Here is a 25,669-nt window from a genome sequence, read left to right as displayed (position 1 = left end):
TTACATGCTGCTGACATGGTAATTCATCAATCATAATAAAACAATAGGCTATAATAACATACCACTCTAAGAGGGGCCATTTTGCATTATGAGTACTTTTACTTTTCATACTTTAAGTAGGCTATATTTTGCTTTTGATATTTCAATTGGACTATTTTTACACTGGTATTGATTGAGTACTTTGTTTACCATGATTCTGACTAACATCATACTTAAATTACACAGTAATCTCTATGTTCATACAAGGAACATATTTTAATAAAAAGCATTTTGAAAAATAAAAACAGAATTACCTTCATTGCACTATTGTTTAAGTAGTTTAATAGGGTCACTGACTCTGATTCTATGGAAAGAAATTTGAAGCGTCTGGACTTAGTGTAAAAAAACTTTGATTTAATTTCACTTTACAATTGAAATAGGTTTCAGTTCAAATATACAAAACTGCAAACAAACAGTATACAACATATACCAAATTATGTGACATGAGTGTTATTGGGAACAAATATGGAATGATCACAGTTAGGGCTACAATTTGACAATATTTTATGTGCAGACACAATTTTCTCCATATCAATAGATATTACCTATAGTTTTGAAACAGCAGCTGCATGCCATCTACAACTGAATTAGGTGTATTTGTCCACCAGTGTTGTCATTAGCTTTCCTTTGGCATAATGCTCTGTAAAACTTTAAAAGGCCTAGCTACAATGTACCTGAGAGACAAAGGACTTCCAGCGTTAAGGAGATTAATTCTTGATCCGTGAAGAACAGGACCTTGAAATTAGCATGTGGTTGCCATGGTGACGGAACACGCAAATCCAAAATGCTCCACAATGTTGACAGACATTTGGAAAAGTTTGTTTTTAAGTGGAGACACGACTAACGTTACCCTGTTATACCTAAAGACTTAAAAGTATTTCTTTCAAATAAATGAAAAGCAAGTCAAGGGTAGAAGCAGGTTGGTTTCAGTCAACATCTGTGGAGACGCCCATCGCCTCACAGCGGACCCAGATTTATAGTGGGGACTTTATTGGCAGTTAAAACTTTGCTTCGAATCAAGGTTAACAGAACGACCTGCAGCAGTGCCGTTAAGGTACCGTTGACGTTACATACGTTACACCGGTAAATATGAAGAGTCCCGGATACGAGTACAATATTTTTAGAAGAGAAAAGAGGACACTCTTCTCATAAGGTAACGTGATTTACACCGACATGTTTCCTAGTTTAGAACTGCTGCTAACAGACAGTAACGTCAGCCTGGTTAAAGCAATGCCATAAACTAGTTTAACGTTAACGTTACTTAAATCATTCCGAGAATGTGTTAACGTTAGCTAGCGAGCTAACGTTAAAGTTTGCTACTTACTTGTTTCTAGACTGAATCAGAGTTTTATCTAACGTTAACTGTGTGCTTCAGTTAGTTACTTACCGCCAATTGCATTTCAGCTATGCTTAATTCAATATAACTAAGGTAACGTCAACCTAACATTAGGTCACAATATTTACTAAAGTGATTTAACGTTAAAGTTAACTAACGTTAGTTAGCTAGCTAACGATTAGTCAAATTTCCTGCAACCTGGTTAACATTAGATTAATTAACATTAAATTAAACAAAGCAAAGATAATATAACCTAAAGAAAATATACTAGTAACGCGTTAAATCTAAATTTACACCATGGCTATAACTATTAGCTAGCTTTAGCTAAGTGTAACGTTAGCTAACAGTTACATATTTGGATGACATGTTGCTATAATATTTAGGGATGGGCATTGATCACAAATAGCTTATTTAACTTAACGTGACTTAACTCAATTTTTCTTATGAATGACTTTCATCTGTAAAGTGAAGTGAAGTAAATTGTATTACCCCAAATCACAAATGTTGTTTTAAATGTCAAACTTAGAATCTTGTATATGGTTTGTGCATTATTTAAGTCCCCAAAGTAAGAATTTCATGGTGTGTTTTCAGGTGTGAGAACATACTCTGAGAAGATGGTAAAAAATAAAAACATTGCAGGGCGTCTTTTTCGCTCTTCCATGTACAAGACAAAAAAGGCTGGCTCCCAGATTGCAGGGAGCAAGGACCTGACACCTCTGGAGAAGCCAGCCGACGACGACGACGACGACGACGACATCCCTGCTATTTCTCCAGAGCTCCAGACCACCGGCCAAGGTCAGCTGGGCTTTCCAGACAGAGTCTACCTGCTGGCGTCAGTCATCTTCCAGAAGAACCACCTGGAGAAGCCCGCTGCACACCGGTTGGTGAATTATGGCAAAGAAAGAGGGCTCTCCTTACCTGAAGTCAAAGATGAGGAGATGCAACGTACATCTTATGAGCTGGCCTTCAATACACTTAAATGTGAGTGTGTAAATGAAATTAGTTGGATTTGTTTAACCTTTTGTCATAACAGTTTTCCCCTTTTCCTTTCCGTCTTTCCTTATCCTGTCAATCTTGCACATGTATTTACATGTCCACACACTTTATTCACTTACGTTGTGTGTTCTGGGACATCAGCAAAAGGTGTTCAGCAACACCTATTTTGAATAATTGCAGGTGCATTAAATTTCAAGTAAAACTATTTGATTACAGGCAAACAAACAGCCACTTAAAATGAGACTGAATAGCCCTGGGGAATTTAATTGACAGGTAGAATTGGATAAGGATAGATTGAAGGGTAAGTAGAAAAGAAAAAAAAATACTTGAATGACCAGGGGGAATTGTGTGTGATGCTACAAATCAATCCGGCCCATAATCTGTTATCTGGGACTAGGGTGGGGTCTGGGTGTCTAAAGTCACAGGGGTGTGTAATCACCATGGTGATAAGGGAGTGGAGGTGAGCCAACTGTCAGTGCAGGAATCTGGCTGTAATCGATTTAATACGTTCTCAGTGGATGGAGAGGTCAGGTAGCAGGAACACCCTCGTAGCCATGATTGATTTTTTTCCTTCTCACTATCCATCCGCTGAACTTGGATAAGCCTTAGGCCTACATGTCCCACAAGTTATGCAGATCACCTCATAATATTCATCATCACAAGCCCCAGCCTTGTTGCAGTAACCTATATTAGTTTTACAGCTGTAGGCTATAGTACTTACATTACCAGGAGAAATCTACGAGATTGCTAAGGATAATAATAAGAGAGACCTTAGAGATCATATTGCCAGGACATTGTTTTCATCCATCACCCATTTCTTCTCTCTATGAGAGGATTTATGTATACACTAACAAGGATGAGGAATTTGCTGTTATTGTAGGCAAGTGAAAACATGTTAATTTGCTTATAAGGAAAAATGGCCTGCTTGAATTTAGAACAATTACAATATACCGCATTTCTTGTTAAATTGAATCCCCCCTTTTGTTCAGAGTTCATTTTAAAGACAAATATTCTATTTCTTATCAGTGCTATGTTATTACAGTTCTTCTCTGCAGGTCCAATCCTCCATGTCTGACATTTATAGAATTAGTTCATTTGTAGTGAGTTCCTGCTAGCAACAGAGATAACTTAAACAAAGGAGGAGCTACAAAGGCCATCATTGGCTAACTTAAAGGATCTTAGGAAGATACCTGCACTAGTTGCATTATTTCTGAACTTTAATCATAATATCATATCATAATTTTATGATAAAATATATAATATATATTATATTTTTTACTTGGACCATGGTCTAATAGAAAAAAAGAAGTAGCCTAGGCGTTTTCCTGTATCTTAGGTGCTGCAGTTGGTGTGTTTGCACATATAACAACAAATTGACAGAGCATCTTGGTACTGATAATCAATGAAACTTTACTCCAGTTATAGAGACGTGATTGTCGACTTGCCTCAGTCACATACGTATTTTGGTCACATGTTAAAATTTGCTCGGGCTGGCTGTGTGGTTAAATTGGGTGCAGAGGAAACGACACGACCTGGAAGCCAATGTTAATCTCCTCTCTTCCTCCTCCTACGAACAGCCTGACTTTTGGTGCAGAAATTGATTTGCTAGTGACACACACCCATGCTGGCAGAGACACACACACACACACACACACACACACACACACACACACACACACAGTGCGTCTCACTATCTTTGTGGGGACCCGTCATTGACATAATGCATTCCCAAGCCCCTTACCCTAACCTTAACCATCACAACTAAATGCCTAACCTTAATCCTTACCCTCACCCTAACCATAACCTAATTCTAACCCTAATCCTAAAACCAAGTCTTAACCCTCAAACAGCCCTTTAACCTTGTATACAGTATACTGTATTCCCAGTTTTTGGACCCCACGAATATAGTTAAACAACAACATACACACACACACACACACACATACACGCACACACACACACACACACACACACACACACACACACACACACACACACACACACACACACACACACACACCATTTGTGCACTGTACTGAGCACTTGGACTGACTGATGCAAAATTGAGCTGAGGTCAGTTGTTAACCTAAAGAAGAAAATGCTAAAGCAGCGAAAAACAAGCAGAACAAAATGCCAATGAGCTCTGGTATTGATCTTGTGATTATAACTCTTATCTGCTTAAAAGAAAAAAGTCATTCAGTAAGCTCATCATCGGTGGCTGAGGACACAGACTAGTCTGTTGCTGTGATTGTCAGTCAATACTAAAATATGGAGTTTGACTTGGTGATGATGTTTACCCTGGTGTGGATTTGACATTTCATAGACAAAGACGATGCTTAAGTCGGCCAAATGACAAATATTAGCAGTCGAGTTGTATTTACGCCTTCACTTCTCTTCCTCCTCCTTCACTTCATTCTGTTCCTTTTTTTTAATTTTTTTTTTTTTTTTATATATCTTCAGGGCTTTTGTATTTCTTTGACCTCTCCTGCCTCTTTTAAAAAAAAAGTTTTTTTTCATATTGTGAGTGACTGTCGGCTTGATCACTGACCTAGAGGCATTTTAGCTTGTCAAGGTTTCATTCCTTGTTGGCTTGTTTTACCTTGTGTTCTCAGTGCTCGAGGTATGTACAGGTTTATGAAGCTATGTAAAGCTATTTTTGTGGGATTTTTACTGGTAAAAAAAGAAGCTGACCTTGTCGCTGGCCATGAGAGCCCCCGCTCCCTCCTCTTCTCTCCTTTTTTCCCACTGGCTACTCCTTTGAGTGTTTCTGCCTCATTGTCCATACTGTCCAGCTGAGCTGCCAAACGCCCTTGTCAGATGACTGTGGCTGCTGTATTCTCTGTGTGCAGCTAGAACATTTCTTTGGACCACTTTGTGTTCGGCCTGATTTAGAGCATGAGAGAGAGAGAGGCTGTATTTGTTGTCCTTGACCACAACCAGAACAGCTATCACCACCAGTATGCCGCGGAAAATATTAAATTGTGCAGGTGCATAATATGTAAGATAGATTTGCCATTTAGTCCAAACTAGTGATTGTATAACTTATCGCACGTACCTTTTTTGGCTGGTGTTAGATTAATGTGCAATCTGGTGCACTGATGAGGAAACCTTGTGAGACAAAGACCTGGCTCAAGAAAAGAGGAGCCTGCATTCAGGTCTGGCTCTTTCACTGAGGATTTGTTTGACTACAGTCACCATCAGTCACTGCTCATTGTGTTCTACCTGGATGGAAGCCACAAAACACACAACTTCAACATGGGTCCTGTGATGGCTAGAGAGCCTCCTGCTGGTGTAGGATTTATTTCTTGTTAGACTGATTTCAAGTCATTTTTTTCATGCCAACTTCTAGAGTGAGCAGTTTTGATTTGAGAATATCTATCTTGTCCCACAAGTAAAACCCAGACTCTGTGTCCGTTGTGTAAAGGTGTCTACTGAACGTGATTTATAGAAGAATTGTCTCTGTGTTTTACTCAACCTGCTGTGTGTGATTTATAGCATGCAGAGACTATAACCTCTACAACCATCATGGCTTCCTCAGGGGTCTGAGCTGCACTGTGTGCACTGAGTGGCTATCTCTTCAGGGCTTATCTTTAAGGCCTTCTGCAGTAATGGCCACTATTGTAAACCTGCTATAAATTAGACCACTGCTGATTATATGCATTTGTTTCCTCAATAAACGATACGCTCTATTATGTGCAAACATTTATTTGTGTACCTGGCTGTTGTGTGTGTGTGTGTGTGTGTGTGTGTGTGTGTGTGTGTGTGTGTATATGTTGATGTAACTGCACGCAGATGTGTGTGTGTGTGTGTGTGTGTTTGTCCTGCCCTACACGCTATCTACCCAGCGTGCATTTGGCTGAGACCCAGAGTACAGTTTAGCATGATTTAAGATGTTATGATAAGTTAACAGCAGTGTCTGTGGTTTCCATGGTGTCTTAGTGGAAGGGCTGGGCTTACCTCCTATTTGCAGCCTAAGAGGTGTGTCTGTCTGTCAAGAATATGAATCAACCAAGAAGGCAACCATGGGTGTGGTAGACACATACTGCACAGGAATTTTAATATTGAAACCATGCGATTTCACTTAAACAAACACATGCATCTTATTCCCACCTTTTTATTTACTCCTCTGCAGTAACATAAAAAGGCTTTTTCCAACCTCACTAGAAACACATCCACGTTCATGAAATGATCCTTTTGCCCATTTCCAGTGTGTAATGAGCAAACGCTGTACCTGCAAAGTGGCTTTAGAAGCAGATGTTCTTTAATCCTGGCATGATAAACCGGATAGTGTTGCCGGCTCTCCATCTCCCTCATATTGAAAAGGAAAGCCCGCTGTTCACAGATGGGAATGGAAGGGATAAGTCTTGGTGTGTGTTTTATGTGTATTTCAGAGAGAATGCATCCCGTAGGCTGGTGAGACAGTTGCTGCCTTCATGATATGATAGCCAGGGCATAGAGATGAAAAACCACCCAAATCTGATAAGCAGAACTTGACTGGCCATAGTTACCTTTTGATTTGATCGAGAAGGTAAAGCAAAGTTTAATTATATAGCCTAGGAAGAAAGGGAAAACTCCCCAACACTTCACAGATAATATAGTATTGTATAGCCTATTAAGAAAAGAAAAACTCCCAAAAAGTTCACAAATAATAGTCCAAATGAAAGTTTTATATTAAGTCCTGTATCTGTATAATATAGTGTAAAATAAGACAATGATGTTTGTCCAAGTCACCACTACATCATTTGTAAGTAACGTGTTGAATGAAATAAAGAAGGTAACAAAGCATACAAACACAGTCTAGTCTGGTATGAAATACATGCATGCCTGTTATATTTAGTTTTACTGATCATGCTTAGATGTAGCCTGTTTATTACTTTAAATGTCATTAATGTTATTAGTCCTTTTGATTTTACACACACACACACACACACACACACACACACACACACACACACACACACACGTACACTCACCACCACAGACACAATGAATGAAATAAATGAGGCAAATGAAGAATCAAATTAACTATAATTAAGCACCAAATAAGTGTATAATCACGGGAAATTAAACCCTCCATCAGATTGAATTATCTTTTCAAATTAAATCACGATCATTTGGGGTGCCTCTAGGAGCCCCTCTTGCTCTTTGTCTTAATCTCTTTTCTCTCTTTTTTTGTTCTCATCATTAGATATGGATTTGTCCTTTGTAGCATCTATCCTAACAGTTAATGGATATAGGAGTAATTGTCCTCTATCCCATGCTCCAAATGATAGAGCCGAGACTGATTTCTAGGGATAATTAGACATTGATATAAAAAATGGCACTAATATGCTTCGTTATTATTTAAACACGTAATTAGTAATGGAAATCCCTATTACTACATTTTCATCCTTCTACCTAACCTTGTTTTAATTCTCCACCACCTTACATTTCTGCACAGATCAAGATCTGCTGGAGGACATCCTTATTGACAGCTGCTTTTACCTCACTCAGCCAATGGTAAGTGAGTTCCATAGAAACAGTATTTTTTAATACAGCAGTAGTTTAAGAGAAGTAAACTTGTTGACCCCTTTAATGTGTGTTGGCATTATGTGACCGAGAGGCACATCTGTTACTTTCAATTTGTTGCTAAAAAATCTAATTCCTTTTGACTATGAGAATGGCTAGACTTAAGTTTTGGAGTTTACCATGCTATTACTTTGTCTATAGCTTTTTTTTTTTTTTTACCTCGCACTGTTTTCCTAAACTCACAATCATAGACTGTTAATATTAATGGACAACGCATCTGGTTCGGCGCTGCAAATGCGGAAGTGCCTTAAACCTGCATTCTGTCTGAATTCCAGCAGGGGGCGACACGTGTGGTTGCAAAAGGATTTTGGTTTCTGTGGAAGTCTAAGAGAAAGTATCCCACTTCTCACTTGATTTATTACCTCAGTAAACATCTTCATAGTGAGTTTATGCTCTCAATTGCTAGTTTTAAGTCTTCTGCAACACAGAATGATGTTCATTTTTTGAATTATGGTCTCGTTGATTTTAAAATCGGCGATAAAGCAGGGGGTGTTTTAGGGCGTGGCTATGATGTGATTGCTAGTGAAAGTGTGCAACTGAACATAGAGTGTAAGGGCTCCTCCCTCACTCCTCCCTCTCGTCTAAAATCCTCACATCCGCAACCAGGATAGCTGCGCCCGTAACGGCAAACTCGACGACTCATAGCAGATCTCCACAAACCAATGGGGGACGTCACACATGCGCTGTCCACTAATTTACAGTCTATGCTCACAATCCTTTGACGGTGCTTTACTCAGTGCTTTCCAATATTCATGACCTGCTGTTCATCCTCCACATACTCTTTGTTCTGTTCTCTAGACCTCTAATCAGTAATAGTAATATTGATGTATTACACTGATACACTCCTTTCATCAACTCACAAAGCACCTCCTGTCTTTCACATTCCCTATCCTAATCAATGGCAATTGCTCCCTTTGGAGTAACACATCTAAAAGGTACTATGAGACAGAATGTGCCTGGCCGTGTCTTTCCATTATTAGTTTTCTCAAGCAAAACTCCCCATTAATTAGTGATGAAATCAAAATGATGTAGCAGCCCAAGGGGTGTGTTTGGATGATGCGTCGTCTGAGTGTTTTCTGCAGTGTCTATCCTACGTACGTCCTAGAACCAGTGTGCTGAATGTTATTAGTGATACTAAGGCTGTGCTGGGTAGTTGTAAAAGAGAGATTCCCAGCACAGCCGTGTTCCTGCGGCTGTTAGACAGTAGATGAATGCTCTGCTACTTAAATGAAGAGGTATCCTCTGGAGGAGATTGTCATTTGCCCTACTTTTAACACTCCACATAAAAGAAGCTGGGGGAAGCGAGGGGCTGCTCTAGCTGCTTCTCTAACCGTCTAGATGGTGATAAAACATGCACAAAGCTAGTCTGTGTGCACATAGCTGATAGAGCTAGTAGAGAAGAAGAGTCATGAAGGCAAGAATGAAGAATATGTTAACAGCAAACTGAGCTGTCATGGAGTGTACAGATTGTAGACAGCCAATGTCTACTTCAGAGAGGGCACACACATATACAGACACATTAATACACATGAATGTGTGTTTGCAAAGGAATCCCCCCCCCCAACACACGCACATACACTCACACTGTAGCCTTGTGAAATATGGCCCTGGCTGAAATGAATGGGTCTCCCTATGTGTTGGTGGCAGGTCGTTACTCTGCATCCCTCCAGTGAGACAATAAAGCCCAGACACAATGAGACAGTCTTTAGAGCTCACTCTTACCTCCTTTTACACTACTGGCATCTATAAAGTTCAACCTTGATAGATAGAGGACAAAGAGGTGGGTGAGAGGGAAGAGGTGAGCTGGAAAAGGGGGGGTACACGAAGAAAAAAAAATGAGCATGAAAAAATGAAGTTATAGATAGACTTGCATGCTGAAATGAGCCCGAGGCGCATTTGATCAGAACGGAGAGAGAAAATGAAGCCTAAATCCTGCGTAGGATGAAAATGAGTGACATTGTAGATGTGAGGCAAGCATATTAGGTACACTGGCACATTTAACATGAAATAGGTCTAAGCCCCATGTGAAATGAGCCAAATGACACTTAAGTTACTGCTAGAATCGTCTTAAATATTCTTATGTCACAGACCTGTTTATGTGACTAAACACAGCAGGCATGTTTACTGTAGGCCCGTTTCCCACCATGGGACACCGTCACCAGGCAACTTAATGACTGGGAATTTTCCCACACCCAAGGGTTTGACATTGGTAATGGGAAAGTAGAACTGGAGTTAGAGAGAACGAGGTCGAGAGAGGAAAAGTGGAGTGCCACAACAACCTGTCTCTGAAACCGACCTTTCCACAAAATGAAATGAAAAGCCTCTGGAATGAATAATAAGTGCTGGCTAATTCCTTAGCTGCAGCATAAAACCCTTGTAGCGTTCTAGCTTCTCGGCCCATTAGCCCAGTAGTGAGGATGTTGCAAGCTGTTGCTGCTGTGGAACACCATCTGCCACTAATGCGACTGGTGCCCTCCCACCCTCAGAGAGAGAGAGAGAGAGAGAGAGAGGGTAGAGAGCTGAATGGATAGAGATAATTGTAGAGGAGGAGAGGTAGAGACATAACTCAGGCTTTCTCCTATATTTAATTAAGTGGCAGCAGTGGGTTCATGGCAGGACATCTACTTTATCAGCTACTGTGTGTGCGTGCGTGTGCGTGCAAACTGGATAATTTGATCTCAAAATGAATACCAATATATAGTATCGCTGCACTGTACCCCTCTTTAGGTAACCAAAAAAAAGGTAACCAAAATAGAGCAATCACCAGTACGCTATTACCTAAGATCAGGTTGTGTTGGTTTTATGCACATGCACATTCTAGATATGTACCACATGCAGCTGATCTTTGAGGCGTAACCATTCACTAATTAAAAGCTTGCGTGTCAGTCATGTTATTAAAAATCTGAAATTTGTCTGTTAGGCATGCAGCCTCTCTCCTTGTTCCTCATTTTCCTTTGTTCTCTTGTTAAAACAGAAGTCACCAATTAACTGTACTTTTTGCTCTCATGCTCTAGCCAGATGATCAGATGAGCCTTGTTGCCGTCATGCTCTATGACTTCCAGGACAGAAAATTCTTCCCTCGGGAATGCCAAGGGGAGGACGAGATCGTACAAGAAGTTAGAGATGTGGAGAGCTACCTCCTCAGGTAAGGAAAGAGAATAACACAGAGAAAAAAAAGTAGAAGGAAGAACCCAAACTCGTAGTGGAAGTATAAAAGGAGAGCACAAACTGAAAATATAGAAGAGCTAAAACAAAATGTGTTGTACGTAGGTTTAAAACCAAGCTGGCAGCCTCTCTGGCCCGCTGCAGGATCAAACATGATCTCTTGTCCATTGAGTGTATCCTGCCGGAGAGTGTGAAGATGAAGCAGGAGAGATCAAGCAGCCTTCCACTCTACGCATGGATCAACACACAGAGGAGCAGGTTGGTTAGCTGAGCACACACAAACGTATACCACTCACTCACACACTCTGAAGCAGATAAAGTACACCTGTACATGCACACACCTGTACATAAACCCAAGAATGCACCTTAAGCATAATACAGAGTGTGTGCAAGCATCTACACACACACCTACATCTATACACAGACCTTTTAAGTTGGGTTGCTGCCTAATGTTTTATGGGCTAGGTGCTCAGCTGACATCCAATTAAACCACTGGAGTGTGTGTGTGTGTGTGTGTGTGTGTGTGTGTGTGTGTGTTTGTGTGTGCGTGCGTGCACGTGTGTGTGTGTGTGTGTGTTCTTGCAGGCGTCCCGACAGGCTGATTCAGTTAGGTGTAAATCCTGTTGCTGTGGACAGATTCAATCAGCAACAACCTCAGCAAGCTCTCGGACTGTAAAGGTCACCTGTTGGGACTAGTGGTGTGTGTGTGTGTGTGTGTGTGTGTGTGTGTTCGCGCGTGTGTATCTTGATGGCTTTTCCAGCACATTTTACATTAAAGTCTTTTAAAAGGCCACATAGCAATTCTCCACACTATTATTATCTATTATGACAGTCTTTCTCTTTCTCTCACCTCTCACCTTCTTCCCTCCTTCCTCTTCTCTTGGGCTTCCACAAATCTGCTCCCCTCTCTCCTCGCCTCTAGCCTTGACGAGGTCCGAAGTGTGCTGAAGCGTGCAGGCTTCTCCCAGGTGAAATCAATTGGGCAGCTGGAGGACCAGACCTTCTGCCAGGATTCCCACTGTGGGGATCTACTGGTGTTCCCTGCTCAGCTGAAAGCTCAGCTGTACACCACCAAGCTGCTTAGTGACTACAAACTCATCATCCAGGTACAAGCTTCACAGAGAGAGGAGGTTTCTGACAAGAGCAGCCTTCTCCCTGCAGACTTTACAGTCAGAAATCTGTTCAGCCCCATCAATCTTTTCTGATATTTATGATTTCACTTTGGTAATGGACTTGCTCAAATTGATTTTAAGACTGAGCTCCCTTACGCCAACTAAGATTAGTTTTCCCAGATACAAATATTTCACATCAGTTCCTCTCATCTGGCCATACTTCACTTTGAGCCATAAAGAATCCTCTAGTCTGGGAGGGGGAGAGCGGCTTAAAGGAGAATTCCGGTCGATTTCAACCCGTAGCTCTGTTGTTTGTAAATTTGGAGTGCTGTCAGTAGTGAGAAAAACGAAAACAATCGGTGCTGCCTACACCGTGTTATCCTCCTGTTAGATTTAGCAGCCAACAGGCTTAAACAGGGCAAGTTTTAAACTTGTTTTTAGCCTCTAAATATGTTTGAAATGTCATTACAAGTGCCTAACCATGTTCAGTTATTCCTACCGAGGGAACACAGCGAATTTGACTGCAGTAGCTGTGACAGAAATGCATAAAAGTTGTGTTAATCCATACCTCTGTTTATTTCCTGGTTTCTGGTGAAGTCCACACTAGTCGATTGCCGAACTCACACAATCCAATATTCCACAGCGTATTTTTCCCCCAAAAAACGATTTGCCAAGGTTATTTCCATAGTAATGACTGTAGCAACAAGCTGTAACCTAACACCACAGCACAGCTCAGCCTGCAGAGTGGCCGGCTGGAGTTCAAAAGTTCAACAGCTATCGCGCATGCGCATGCATAAGGTAACCAAGGCAACGGTGGAGCTTGTTGGCGAAAGCAGAGAGAAGCTCACAGAGCTGACAGACGGAGCTTGGAGTTAGATCAGGAGGAATATGAGAAAATGGTTCGAGTTAGTGTTATATGAGCATGTTCTAGACCTAGGAAAAGAGTACTGAACTATTTTTTCTTTGTACACTTCAGATTATGTATTAAAACTAGGGCTGTCAAACGATTACATTTTCTTAATCACGATTAATCATTGAATTTCTATAGTTAATTGCGATTAATCGCATGTTTTATCACATGATTAAAATTCTATTATTTTGCATTTCAGAACTGTTTTTAAGTACATATTAACAATGGAAAGCAATCCTTACCAGTGGAGCTTGATTCAAAAAGTCGGTGAAGACTCACAGACTTTTTTTTTTTTTTTTTTACTCACAGACTGTCAGCTGAGCTGAGAGAGAGACAACCACGGAGTTTTGGGATAATAACGAGATTGTGTCAGTGTAGAATATCAACTCAGATGGATAGTTCATCCCAATCCGATGTGCAATTGCACAGTTCTATTAGGAAAAATTAAGAATATGTATATTTTACAAGTAAAGTTGAATAAGTAAATTGTAAGAATAAGTAAATTGTACAGTTCTATAATATATTGCTAACATTAGTCGGTTATCAGTGGTTTAATAATATAACAGTACACATTTCATTTGTGCTTTTGTGTCTTTACTTCAACAACATCAAAAAGAAAATTACAATATCACAATCTAGACACAATCAATGTAAAGTATGTGCAGTGCGTGTGTGTTTTAATTAGGGCTGTCAGCATTAACGCGTTTATCGCTATGCGATTAAGGGTCGAGCATAATGCGTAAATTATTTTTAATCGTATTAATCGCATACCGCCATTTATTAATTTATTTTCACTTCACTCAGCTTTGCGTCGTGCCTAACAGGCTACTATTTTGCCGTACTTCCTCGTAACACATCCTGCTGCTGCAGGAATAGCAACGCGGATTTCGGTGCCTCATTCTGGTGCCACTGATATTCTCTCTGATGCTCTGAAACAGACGTTACAGGCAACAGAAACATCGCTGCACGTGACGCTAGTTAACACTATACTCGACAGCAGCTAACGTTAGCCTACCGCTAGCTAGTAGCTGGATTAAACACTGTTACAATGCTGACAGCTAACGCTAAACGGTGTAAAGTTTGTCTGTATTTCACTGTAGAGGATTCACAGGATGTAACAATCTGCAGCTGCTGTTGTCGGAAAAACACAGACGGTGCGTTCAACGAAACTGGTAATTTACAGCCTTGTGGTGCATTTAAAGTTGTTGTTAAATGCCCTTTTCCCATCTGGTGGTGGTTTTTGTCATTCAACAGCTATTTACTAGTGAAATAAGTTATTGTTATAGTGATTACATTATTATTACACATTTAATTTTGACGATATGGCCTTAGCAATAAACAAGCCAGTCTTTAATGTCGCCAACTGTTCTTTTTTTTTTTTTTTACTTTCTTAAAAAGTATCGGTTCAGGCACCGTTAAGGCACCGGTACCGTTTTAAAAGTACCGCTTTAGCACCGGTATCTAAACCAAACAATACCCAACCCTAATATTGACTCTAGATTCAAATGTGTGACTAGATTAAATATATAATAAACAAATACAAATCTTAAAGTCAAGTTCATAAAGTAACTTTCTTTGCATTCATTTGATTCCCAATCAAGATTGGTAAGAATTGCTTTCCATTGTTAATATGTACTTAAAAACAGTTCTGAAATGCAAAATAATAGAATTTTAATCATGTGATAAAACATGCGATTAATCGCGATTAACTATAGAAATTCAATGATTAATCGTGATTAAGAAAATGTAATCGTTTTCTCGCTACTGACAGCACTCCAAATTTACAAACAACAGAGCTACGGGTTGAAATCGACCAGAATTCTCCTTTAATCATTTAATTTCTACTCCATTAAAGTCAATCTGCTATGCAAACTGTAAGCAGCACACAGCACCACAACACAATTAAATCATATTTTGCAGCCAAACTCAATCAAACATTCAACACCACTGCCTAATTAATCACCTCTTACTCTCTCCATTTTATGCGTCTCCATCACACTTTCTCTCCTCTATTTTTCTCTCTTTTCAAATGTCCTTGTTCTTCTCCAGCCTGGATTGTCTTTCCTGATAAACCCTGTGATCTGGATATTAACTACAGAAACTCAAGCCAGCCCAGTGGCTCCACAGGGATATACGTTCTGGAGGGGACCCTAATGATTGAAGGGCATCTTTGTTTTAATCTGACTGCACTGTTTCTCTCATACTTTCTCCCTATTCCTCCTTTGCTTCCTCTTCTGCTCTCCTCCTCTTGCCTCCCCTCCCTACCTGCTTTGCAACAGCTGTTCCAAACTCTCTCTCCTCTTTTCAACTTTTGTTGAAGTATGTTGGTCTCTTTATCAAACTAATGCTTTCACTCAATGTGTCTGTAGGATAAATCTTGCACCCTGGGCCCAAACGCAGTGTGCTCCCTGCTACCAGAGGAAGGAGATGTTCTTATGGTGGGCTGCTTCTCTGGCCTCACTGTCTCCCACACTGCCTCCCTAATCGCAGAGAAGCATAAAGCCAACAGCAACTACCAGCCCACAGTCTACATTTGTGTCAGTGATCGTACAAACGCTGAGAGGGAGGAGCTGCAGCAGGCCGTCACTGCCATGGGCTGCAAGAGTAGGCATAACATGGATGTGTCCATGAGTGCAGTATCTGTTAGTGTCTTTGTATGTGAGACAAAAGAGAAAACTGCTATCTATTTGTATTTACGGTCTTACTTACTTTGTTGTTGTGACTCCACAGGCTATCTTTGTCTTTAATGTCTTTTACTTCAATGAAAGATAATGAAAAAACTGTTGGCCTTGTCACACTGATCCACTACTTGTTCAAACTGAATGCTTTTAGCAAATGTCCACTTTGGATTAATAACTATTATGGTAAAGTGAAGTGATTAAATTGATCAATTTGGACAGGCTTTTTCATGACCAAGAGAATATTGGTTGAAAAATTGGTAGCAGTCAGCAAAATTCAGAGGCTCTTATATGCAGGCAGTGCACTTAAACTCAGACGTCTGCTGAGATACTAAGCTGCATGTAAACATTATATGCTGATAGTGGCCACCTCAGCTAGTCATTAAGGGAACAATTACTGTAAACACATGTAACAGAGCTGACATTTTTATAATTACAAAAGACGCCTTCAGGCAGGGTATTTTTTGGAATATAGCGGGACCTTGTGATTATACTTAAAGCATTGAGCAAATGTGTGTTTGTGATTACGGGTGATATTGTTAAACTCTATCTGCATTCTACTCAGATGTGAAGCTGATATCAGAGGTCTTCCAGTCTTTGGACGGCGGTGACAAGCGACTTCAGAGGGTGCGCGTTGTCCTGTTAACCCCCAAGTGTTCTGTGTCTGCAGTCAGCAACCCGGTCGACTTTATACTGCAAGAGAAGGGAGGTACATGGCGATCTATGCGGATTTCAGAAATACATATTGTAATCTAGTGTACATTACACCCGTTTGTGTCCATGCTGAAATAGAACAGAGTCACATACTGTTGGTTAGTCTACAACATTCAGGATGCTGTGGGTACTGTGCACTCACAGCATCCTGAGTTCATACTGCATAACGATGAACACACAAACTCATATTCTGTGAATGCAAATTATGCAAATTCCTAACCTTGTATAGCTCTTATTACTACTTCAACACGTTCAATAAAAAGTCTGTTTGAAAAATATGGAAGTAAATGTTTTGGAGCAGCAATGTTATTTTAGGTTTAAAGCAAAAAAAATAAAAATTAATACGATTTAAAAGTAAAGTTGTAGTCAACTAGTTTTAAGGTTTGATGCAGCCAAATGTATTGATTAGTGTTACCATTACTTTATTACGTCTTTTTCCTGTGTTTAAACAGGAAATAAAGAGCGTCACTATGAGTAACAATTTCCGTTTCATTTTATTGCTATGTCTGATCTAGTTTCAGAGACACTTATTGATGATCCACCCACAGTCCTCTCATAGGCTGCATATCTGAATCCCTTCAACAAACCTGTCAAAGCAAGCCCTTCCATCTACATATGTGGATGTCATTTATATTAGAGTTGCTGCTTTTATATAACCTATAGTTATGCACAGCACACTCGTAAACAGATCAGCTAATAAAACCTTGATTCTGCTCTTTCTCAGACACAGAACTGCTGCATGACTTATCCCAGGGCTCCATAGCCCAGAGCAAACTGGAAGCTCTGGTAGCCCAGCAGAGGAAGGAAATTGATCACGCCTTGAAGTGTGAGTGTCGAACCACCTGCTCTCATGTTGATAAGCGCGCACACGCGCACACACGCACACACACACACACACACACACACACACACACAGAGCATATGAGCTCAAGCTCGAGCGCGTAGCCTCTCTCACCTCTCTGATACATTGAAGTTTATACTTCCTAATTATCTAATCACATATTGCATTAGACTGTAGCCTGTGGTGTCCCTGGGAGACTGCTGAGTCTTAATTAGGAATGCTAATGTACTCCTCTGCGCCGGTCAGCAACAGTCTCCTGCAGCATTCCTCGCTTATTTCTAAACAAGTGATTAGTAATTCTGCTTTGCATTGCATCCATTCTGTAGAACTGAACATGATGGAGGGACCTACTTTAGGACATGACATCATATTTTATTCTATACTGGTGTTACAGTTCTATTCTGTAAAGCCAATGCTTTCCTGCTTAGTTGTATTCTCTATCTTGTGTTAATCTGCGTCCATGAGCTCCACTTATCAGCCTCTGTCCGCCTTGTATTTATTGTTCAGTGCACTTCTTTCTATGTTGGTCTGCGTCATGTTCATCGAGCAGTTGGAGTCTTTCTGTTAGGGGCGATGAAAACCAGCTCCTCTAATCACACTGCCATCGATCAGCCCTCTTCTACGTTTTTTTTTTTTTGCAAGTGTAGATCCTTTCTAATAGGACTGTTAATTAATGGTGGGCGTGTATCGAGTGATTTAGCTTAGTTGAGTCTATGGTCTCATTTCAATGACTCTACATAAGCACAAGCATAGACATTTGCTCACACAGACATATACAGTACAACATGCACCTTCATAGCCCTTAGTGTCCCAGATGTGAGGTGGGTGAATAACAAATGTTTCTGCCTCAGTCATCTCGTATTTTTGACTCAGTTCCGCTTCCTTTAAAAGCGATTTTTCACATTTGTTTGCCACGTCTGAGCAGGTTTTATTTGTTATGAGCTCGACGTTAATTGTTTGTGTCTGACTGTAATTAGTGAGAAAGAAAGAAATCAAAGCTCAAATGAAGCAAATCAAACGGCCGATGGCTTCACAAATCTACAAGCCAGCAGCAGTTGAATAAAAATGAACCATGTATATACACACACAACAGTACTAAGAAATTAATATTCAAGAACTGATTTCTTCAAAGGGAGTGCTTGATGAGGAGGACTGCAGGATGGATTGAATAATTGCATTTAATTGTCATAAAATGAGGGGAATTAACTTTTCGACTGAATGTGTCTCATGTCACTAAAGCAGCTTCATTTTAATTTCTTATGTGTCCTGGATTTTTCTGATTTATTTTCATTTAGAAGTGCAGTATAGTTGGCAACACACAGAGGTTAAGTATATTCTACATTATATTTACGTATATACAGAATGTTGATACAATGCACACATTTTTTTGTATAGTCCCTAAGGTTTTGGCAGTGGTGTACTCTACCTGTTCTTCATACCAAGAGGAGAACGAGGAGGTGGTGAGCAGAGCCCTGGAGCAAGCAAAGGCTCGCTCAGAGCAGGAGGGGGAACCAAAACAAGCAAACTTCAGGTCAGCCTCAGGTCTCTGAACCACTGGTGCACTCTCTGCATCTATCTGTCATTGTGTCTCTTTGTCTATTTGCCTTGCTGTCTGTCAGCCTGCCGGGTTGTTTGTCTGTTTCCCTTCAAGCAGGCTTCTGTCAAAGTCTCACACATCTCAGGCAGGAACTGAAGGAGAAAATATAATCAAAGGTGCCATTTAATGTCTCTAACTGCTGTGAAAAGGGCAGGAAAAAACATTTTCTGACAGCTTCCCTTCTCTTAGACATTTTTTATTATATCTTTGAATAGTTTTTTGTGTGTGTGTGGTTTGAAGAACTTAAGACGTGTTGAAGTTTACCATTCCTGTAGACCTGAATGTTCCAAGACTGATTCATCCGTGTAAGCTGGCCCGGTGTGCTTGCAATGTCTCTGGCTAGCATAAATAAAACACAAAAGTAATATTATTGATATGGCTCACACTGGCTTTACTTAGACAACTAGTGGACTTATGTGCATTTACTGAGTTAAATAACGTAGCTCCTGTTAAGTTATTTAACAGCTATCTCTATCTGTATATTTGTACACTGTGTTTTTGTTTGTATATATTTGTGTTTCATCTAGGCTTAGTCCATCCCCATTCAGCATTCCTGACCATGCCGGGGCTCCAGAGGAAACAGACCCCTTCTTCATGTTGGAGCCCTCAGAACACAGCAATGGCTGCTTCCTGGCTGTTCTCAGCAGAGAGGTAAGTTATCTCACAGAGCAAATTAGTGGTTAACCCCTGATGAGTTGACATACAGTTGTGTTCAAAATAATAGCAGTCCAACATCACTAAACTCATAAATCAAATGTTTTGGTAGAAAAAATTATAGGCTGCTCAGCCAAAATGATTTCAAATGCCTTGAAATGGCATCCAAAGCCTGAATGACGTGGGAAAAAAACGGTCAACTACCATTCGAATGGATCGAAGAATAGCCAAAATGGCAAAGGCTCAACCAACGATCAGCTCCAGGAAAATCAAAGAAGACTTAAAGTTACCTGTGAGTACTGTTACGATCAGAAGAAGGCTATGTGAAGCAAACTATCAGCTAGAAGTCCCATTGCTGAAAAAAAGACTGAATAGGTTGAAATTTGCCAAAGGACACATTGACTGGCCAAAGAAGAAATGGGGCAACATTCTGGGGACTGATGAGAGCAAAATTGTTCTTTTTGGGTCTAGGGGCCGCAGACAGTTTGTCCGACGACCCCCATGCACTGAATTCAAGCCACAGTACGCTGTGAAGACAGTAAAGCATGGTGGTGCAAAAATCATGTTATGGGGATGTCTCTCATACTGTGGTGTTGGGCCTATTTATCGCATACCAGGGATCATGGATCAGTTTCAATACATCAAAATACTTGAAGAGGTCATGTTGCCTTATGCTGAAGAGGAAATGCCTTCGAAATGGGTCTTTCAACAAGACAATTACCCAAAACACATCAGTAAGCGAGCAAAGTCTTGGTTCCAGATGAACAAGATTGATGTTATGGAGTGGCCAGCCCAATCCCCAGACCTCAATCACAGAAAAATTGTGGGGTGACATCAAAAATGCTGTATCTGAGGCAAAACCCAGTAATGCAGAGGAATTGTGGAATGTAGTTCAATCGTCCTGAGCTGGAATACCTGTTCACAGGTGCCAGAAGTTGGTCGACTCCATGCAACACAGATGTGAAGCAGTTCTCAGAAATATAAAGCAAACCCTTGAGAATGTTTTCAGTTTATACAGTAAATGTTTGAGTTTGTAAAGAAAAAATGCCCAATATTCCTTTTTCTTCACTTTCTGTAAAGGTAGAACACAAACCTGATCAATTTTGGTCATGTTTTGATTTGGAATTGAATGTGCACTGTTCCCAATGCATTGATATTATGGAATTAAAAGCTATTCTAAGGATTTTGAGCATTATTCACTTTTTTTAAACACACTGCTATTATTCTGAACACAACTGTAGTTGGATTTTATCTGCGTCACCAATATTCACTATGTTATTTATCTCGACACTAGACTTATCCACCACAGGAAGTCGAGGGCCAATTCAGCATTTTAATATTTCATTACGTATAGAAGTGACCGCAAGAAAGGGAGAGTGATGTGGGACAGTAGTTCATCTGAGTGAAACTCTTCACACCACTGAGAAGCAACCACCATGGCTCAATGTTGAAGTTGATTAAACATTTTTTTTTTTTTAAGTTTCTTTATCGGCCTCTACAGCCTCCAAAAAACTGTAATAATTTGAGGATTGGTAAAACGCAAAGTCAATACTTTATGTCCTCAAGGTTTATTGGCCTACAACAGGACACAATTTATTGTAGGTCCTTCAAAATGTGAAAATACCAGTCCACTGCTGCTTTCAGGCGGTTCAGCCAAAGAGACAAGCAGGGACAAATGAAGCTCATTTAGCATCCAGCCCGGAAAGCTGTCTGGTCTTCAATGACAAAAAAAACTCCAACATTAGCCCTGGGCCTGACCTGACCTTTTTCGGAGTGACAGATTTTTTTTATTGTCTAAACTGACTGATCCTTTATGTCTGCTGAAAAACTCCCTTGTCACCTGCTTTCTTCTGAGTCCCGATAAGCCCTCCCGTGATCGTCTCTCTTATGATACACACAGACACAACAGAGACGGGGTGATAGAGGTTTGATTGGTGAGCTTTAATACAAGTGTGGGAATTATGATCAAGCAGGTACGCTGTGTTGCCAGCTATCTTTTAAAAACAATTCATCCACTGAGGACCTGAAGCATGTGTGTCTTCCTAAGCATAGAAACGGATCCCTTTGAATGTGTTTTCTTTTGGGCGCAGAAAGGGGAAGGTAAGTTGGGAACCAGGCCACTGAAGTTGAGATCAGGTGAAAATGCGCATCACAGGCTGTGGCAGCTACTCGGTCAAACCCTTGAGGCGGAAAAAAGCAGAGGAGAAAAGAAGTCAGGCTGCTAGAAGAAATGAGAATGGTGGGTCACAGACGCAGGCGTCTTGTCCGAGTCTAATCTGCAACCAGAAAGAAAGTGTGAAATGGAGGAGGAGAAGGTGGCGGGATGAGTTTGAATAAATGCTGAAATTTGGGGTGAAGAAATCAGCTTTAGAAGTAGAATTAAGTCAGGATGAGATGAAAGGGTGAGAGGAGTTAAAGCATTAGCTTTAGAGCTGCAGTTAGAGCAGAGAGTTGGTCTTGGATTTTATTACCTAAAGGAGAAGTAGGAATCCGCTTTTTTGTGTGTATGAAGGTGTTTGTGAATTACACTTGGAAATTAGACACTATAGAAGTGTCTTTGAAAGGATTTGGGTTTATTGTAGCTATTTCTGTTTCTGAAAGGAGCTTTCTGATACATATGGCTCTTTTATGAACATTAATAATTGGGAAGCATTCTGTCTTGTCTAGTCACAGGCTTTCATGGCTTCATAAAGTCTCTCTCCTCTTCTATCCAACTCATCATATCTCCACTCTACTATCATCTGACTCTCTCTGTCTAACCCTCTCTCCTCCTTTTACCTCTTTTATTATTTTTGTTGATAGACTGTTACAGAAGGGCAGGCCAGCTCTAAGCGGCTGTAGGTGCAGCGTGTTGCAGTGGATCCTCAGGGTTGGTTAAGGTGCATCTGCAAGTCTCATCAAGTCTGTGTGACCGGGCTTCCCCACATCCTCATAATCCACAACCTAGCCACATTTACGGCATACTCCCCCACATTATGAAATCTGCTCTTATGCTTATTATGCCAGTGCAGGGTTATTAAGCCATTTTACCCCCACAGGCTCTTGCACTGTGGTGTCTGTACCTTTCTGGCTATCCATCATGTTTTATACCTCCACAGATAGGGATGAAAAGATAATCAAATTGCTGTTATGGTGCCTCAAACAGGATTTTTTTTCCTCCCTACCGCCAATAAACTCAGCTAATCAAAAGTTATTATGGCACTCTGAAAAGCACCATAAAAATAGCAATTATATAAGTGTTTGAATGCTGTCTCGCTTACATCGACTAGTAAAGTCGTTTACTGCACTCCATACAGAAACAGCTGGGAATAATCCAGACAGTCAAGGAATGTGTTTCGCCTAATTTCCAGAGAAGGCAGAGCACATCACAGGTGGACTTTCCCCTAAAAGTCCCCTACTTCTGAAGGACGAATTTGGACAATATTAATTGGGGATTTAGAACCCTACACTTTTGACTTTGACTTTGTTTTTGTCATTCTTTAGAGTGAGTTTCATACATTTGGGTGTATTTGTCAAGATATATTGGACGTAATGATTTTGGACGTAAGTATTTAAACAGAATCGGTTCAGCTCCAGGGTGCGCTGTGGCAGCTAAGTTTGGCTAGAGTCTAGAAGGAAATGAGAGATTCATAGACTATGGCGTAGTTGGTAAGTGGAGATGGCGAGGAAGTGAGATTTACAGGGGTGAGGGGGAAGAAAGGTAGGCAAGGGAGAGTGTCTGTTGAATAATTCAGCGCCCCCTGTCTGTATGAGTTAGCATCAATGAAGTTCAGGGCGTCCACCAAAGACTGCATTACAGCGGTGCTTCTGAAGCATGTTTACCTGTGTGCACAGAGTGTATTAGCACAAATAAGCACATGTGAAAAACGCACGTGCACACTTTACAGTATGTATGCACACATACCTGTGAACATTGAATTACCAACAGCTTGTACAAACATACACATTTGCATGAAAGTACAAGCAAGCACTTAGAAAAAACACACACACACACACACACACACACACACACACACACACACACACACACACACACACACACACATAAACCCACACAGGCTGCATGTCCCCATAGTGTACACTGTGCTTGTGAATAATTCAGGTGTTGGGGAGAGCAGTAGGCTGGTGCTGAGACAGCAGGTGACCCTGCAGCCAGCAGCAAGGACATGGTGGCTCTCTCCTCCCCTCTTTTTCTTTACCAATATTACATATGGTGGTCCTATACCATTAATTTAACATTTTCTTGTGTGGTAAACAAATGTATTTATATGATATTCATTAAATGTTGATTATATGATTTTGCTTAGTACTTAATGTGGATTTATGATTATTGTACATTTTAAGGCAGATAAAGCATTGTGTCAGCATACATTTCTTTATGTGATGCCACAAAGATTTCTTATTCAGTAGAATAATGTGCAATATTTATTGCGTTTGATTTTGTGTCTGCGTGGCATGTCAGTTAATGAGGTCATATGGTACCTGGCTGTATGCTTCAGTATACAATATGTTTCATTCACCAATCAATTTTTCACCCGAAGAATTATCTGTCATGTCTTAGAAAATAAAAGTTATTGCTTTGTCACTTCTCAACAGCCCGAGCCAGTGGTCAAAGAGGCACCACATGAAGTGCTTGTCAGGGCAAATGCTAAAGGCATACTGGACAGGATCGGCTCCAAAAAGGTAACAAGAAAAGAGCAGCATGGACACACCAACAGGATGGCAAAAACTACTCATGCACGCACCTCTCAGTCCCACCTCTCTGTCAGTATTCAATCAAAAAACCAAGAGAGCAAGGGCAGCAACAGCACTACTTTGTGTGGACATCAGGAATTTACTAACAGCCGGCAGTCATTACAAGGTGCGCATGATTACTTCAGTCCTCTGTTGTAAGTAAAATCTGGAGCATACAGCTGATTTAAGGAGACATTTTGGTTAATATGTTTATTTACGTTCTTGATAAGAGTTATATGAGAAGATTGATACCACTCCCACTTTGGTCCAACATTCCAATCCTCTCCCTCTGACCTCTTTCGCTGTTTTTGTCCTTCAGGAAAAGCTAAAGCAGTGCGCCTGCAGTCCTCAAAGAACACTGTGTCCAGCTCCTTCTCTTCCTCCAAACCAGAAAACAGCGCACCCAAGAAAAGCATCCCCCCTGTATTAAGCACCACAACGTCCACCACCACTCTGCATCCCGTCCCTCCCCCTGCTTCCCCGGCTACCCCGGTTGTCCGTCCCCGCAGAGCTCATCAGGAGGTGCTGAAGCCTGTGGTGCTCGTCCTGCCTCCCGTTCACTTCCCCGACTTCTTCCCACCTCAGCACGGCCGACCAGGACGCAGCCCCAGCTTTAACTACAGCAAGTGGAGGCCCGCAGCTCAGAGTGTACCCCTCTCCCGCTCTAGTGGCAGTCTCTCCAAGGATGCTATGGTCAAATCCCGGCCTTTGTTTTAAACTCACAAACATCAACACAAATATAAAAGAAGTATTAATCATTGTGCCAAATGCCTACTTAAATAAAGCAGTATCTAAATCTAACACCAAAATATATACAGTGTTGTTGATTTGCCAAATTACATAGAGCATTAGAAAAAATGCTTCTAGAGCCATTTTTACTTATTATTACACTATCATTATTACAGTGTCTTTGTGTGCTATAAAGACAGAGTCGAATCAAACCGCATATACTTAAAGGGCTGGACTAATATCATTTCAATGTCACTACATGATGAATAGCTATTACAGAGGCTTCCACTGACCTGAACAACTGAAGGACGTATTCAAGAAGCTACTCCTGTCTCTTTTGGTAATGCATTTATTGTCACAACAGATTACATTCACATGGTGTAGAGATGAGTGAAGACCAGAACTGAAATGATTTACAGCATCTTTCTTGGTTGTTTTTTTGTATCTTTTTCATTTCGATCGGACTGCATTCATAGAGTTTATGTGGAGTGCAGATATTGGCCACGAGCTGTAGGAGCAGTATCAAGGTTTTGATAGCAGTGACAGCAGACTTTATTTACTGCTGTGTGTGTGTGTGTGTGTGTGTGTGTGTGTGT

At 40.7% G+C, this 25,669-nt stretch overlaps 1 protein-coding gene across 1 annotated transcript; it reads left to right on the top strand.

The window, feature by feature from the left end:
• The first annotated feature begins 950 nt into the window (after positions 1 to 950).
• On the top strand, positions 951 to 25,586 carry LOC144524419 (putative methyltransferase NSUN7). The gene is made up of 13 exons (XM_078260671.1): positions 951 to 1,192; positions 1,967 to 2,356; positions 7,812 to 7,870; positions 10,954 to 11,084; positions 11,210 to 11,362; positions 12,027 to 12,210; positions 15,496 to 15,730; positions 16,370 to 16,513; positions 17,243 to 17,344; positions 18,755 to 18,890; positions 19,484 to 19,607; positions 24,207 to 24,471; positions 24,664 to 25,586. Exons 2-13 carry the CDS (start codon positions 1,990 to 1,992, stop codon positions 25,059 to 25,061), a joined length of 2,298 nt encoding a protein of 765 aa, XP_078116797.1. The 5' UTR covers positions 951 to 1,192; positions 1,967 to 1,989; the 3' UTR covers positions 25,062 to 25,586.
• The last annotated feature ends 83 nt before the right edge of the window (positions 25,587 to 25,669 follow it).

Source organism: Sander vitreus, chromosome 10 (assembly GCF_031162955.1).
Source record: "Sander vitreus isolate 19-12246 chromosome 10, sanVit1, whole genome shotgun sequence".
NCBI lineage: Eukaryota > Metazoa > Chordata > Actinopteri > Perciformes > Percidae > Sander > Sander vitreus.
The sequence above is the reverse complement of the archived record's forward strand: the minus strand, read 5'-3'. Positions and strand labels throughout refer to the sequence as shown.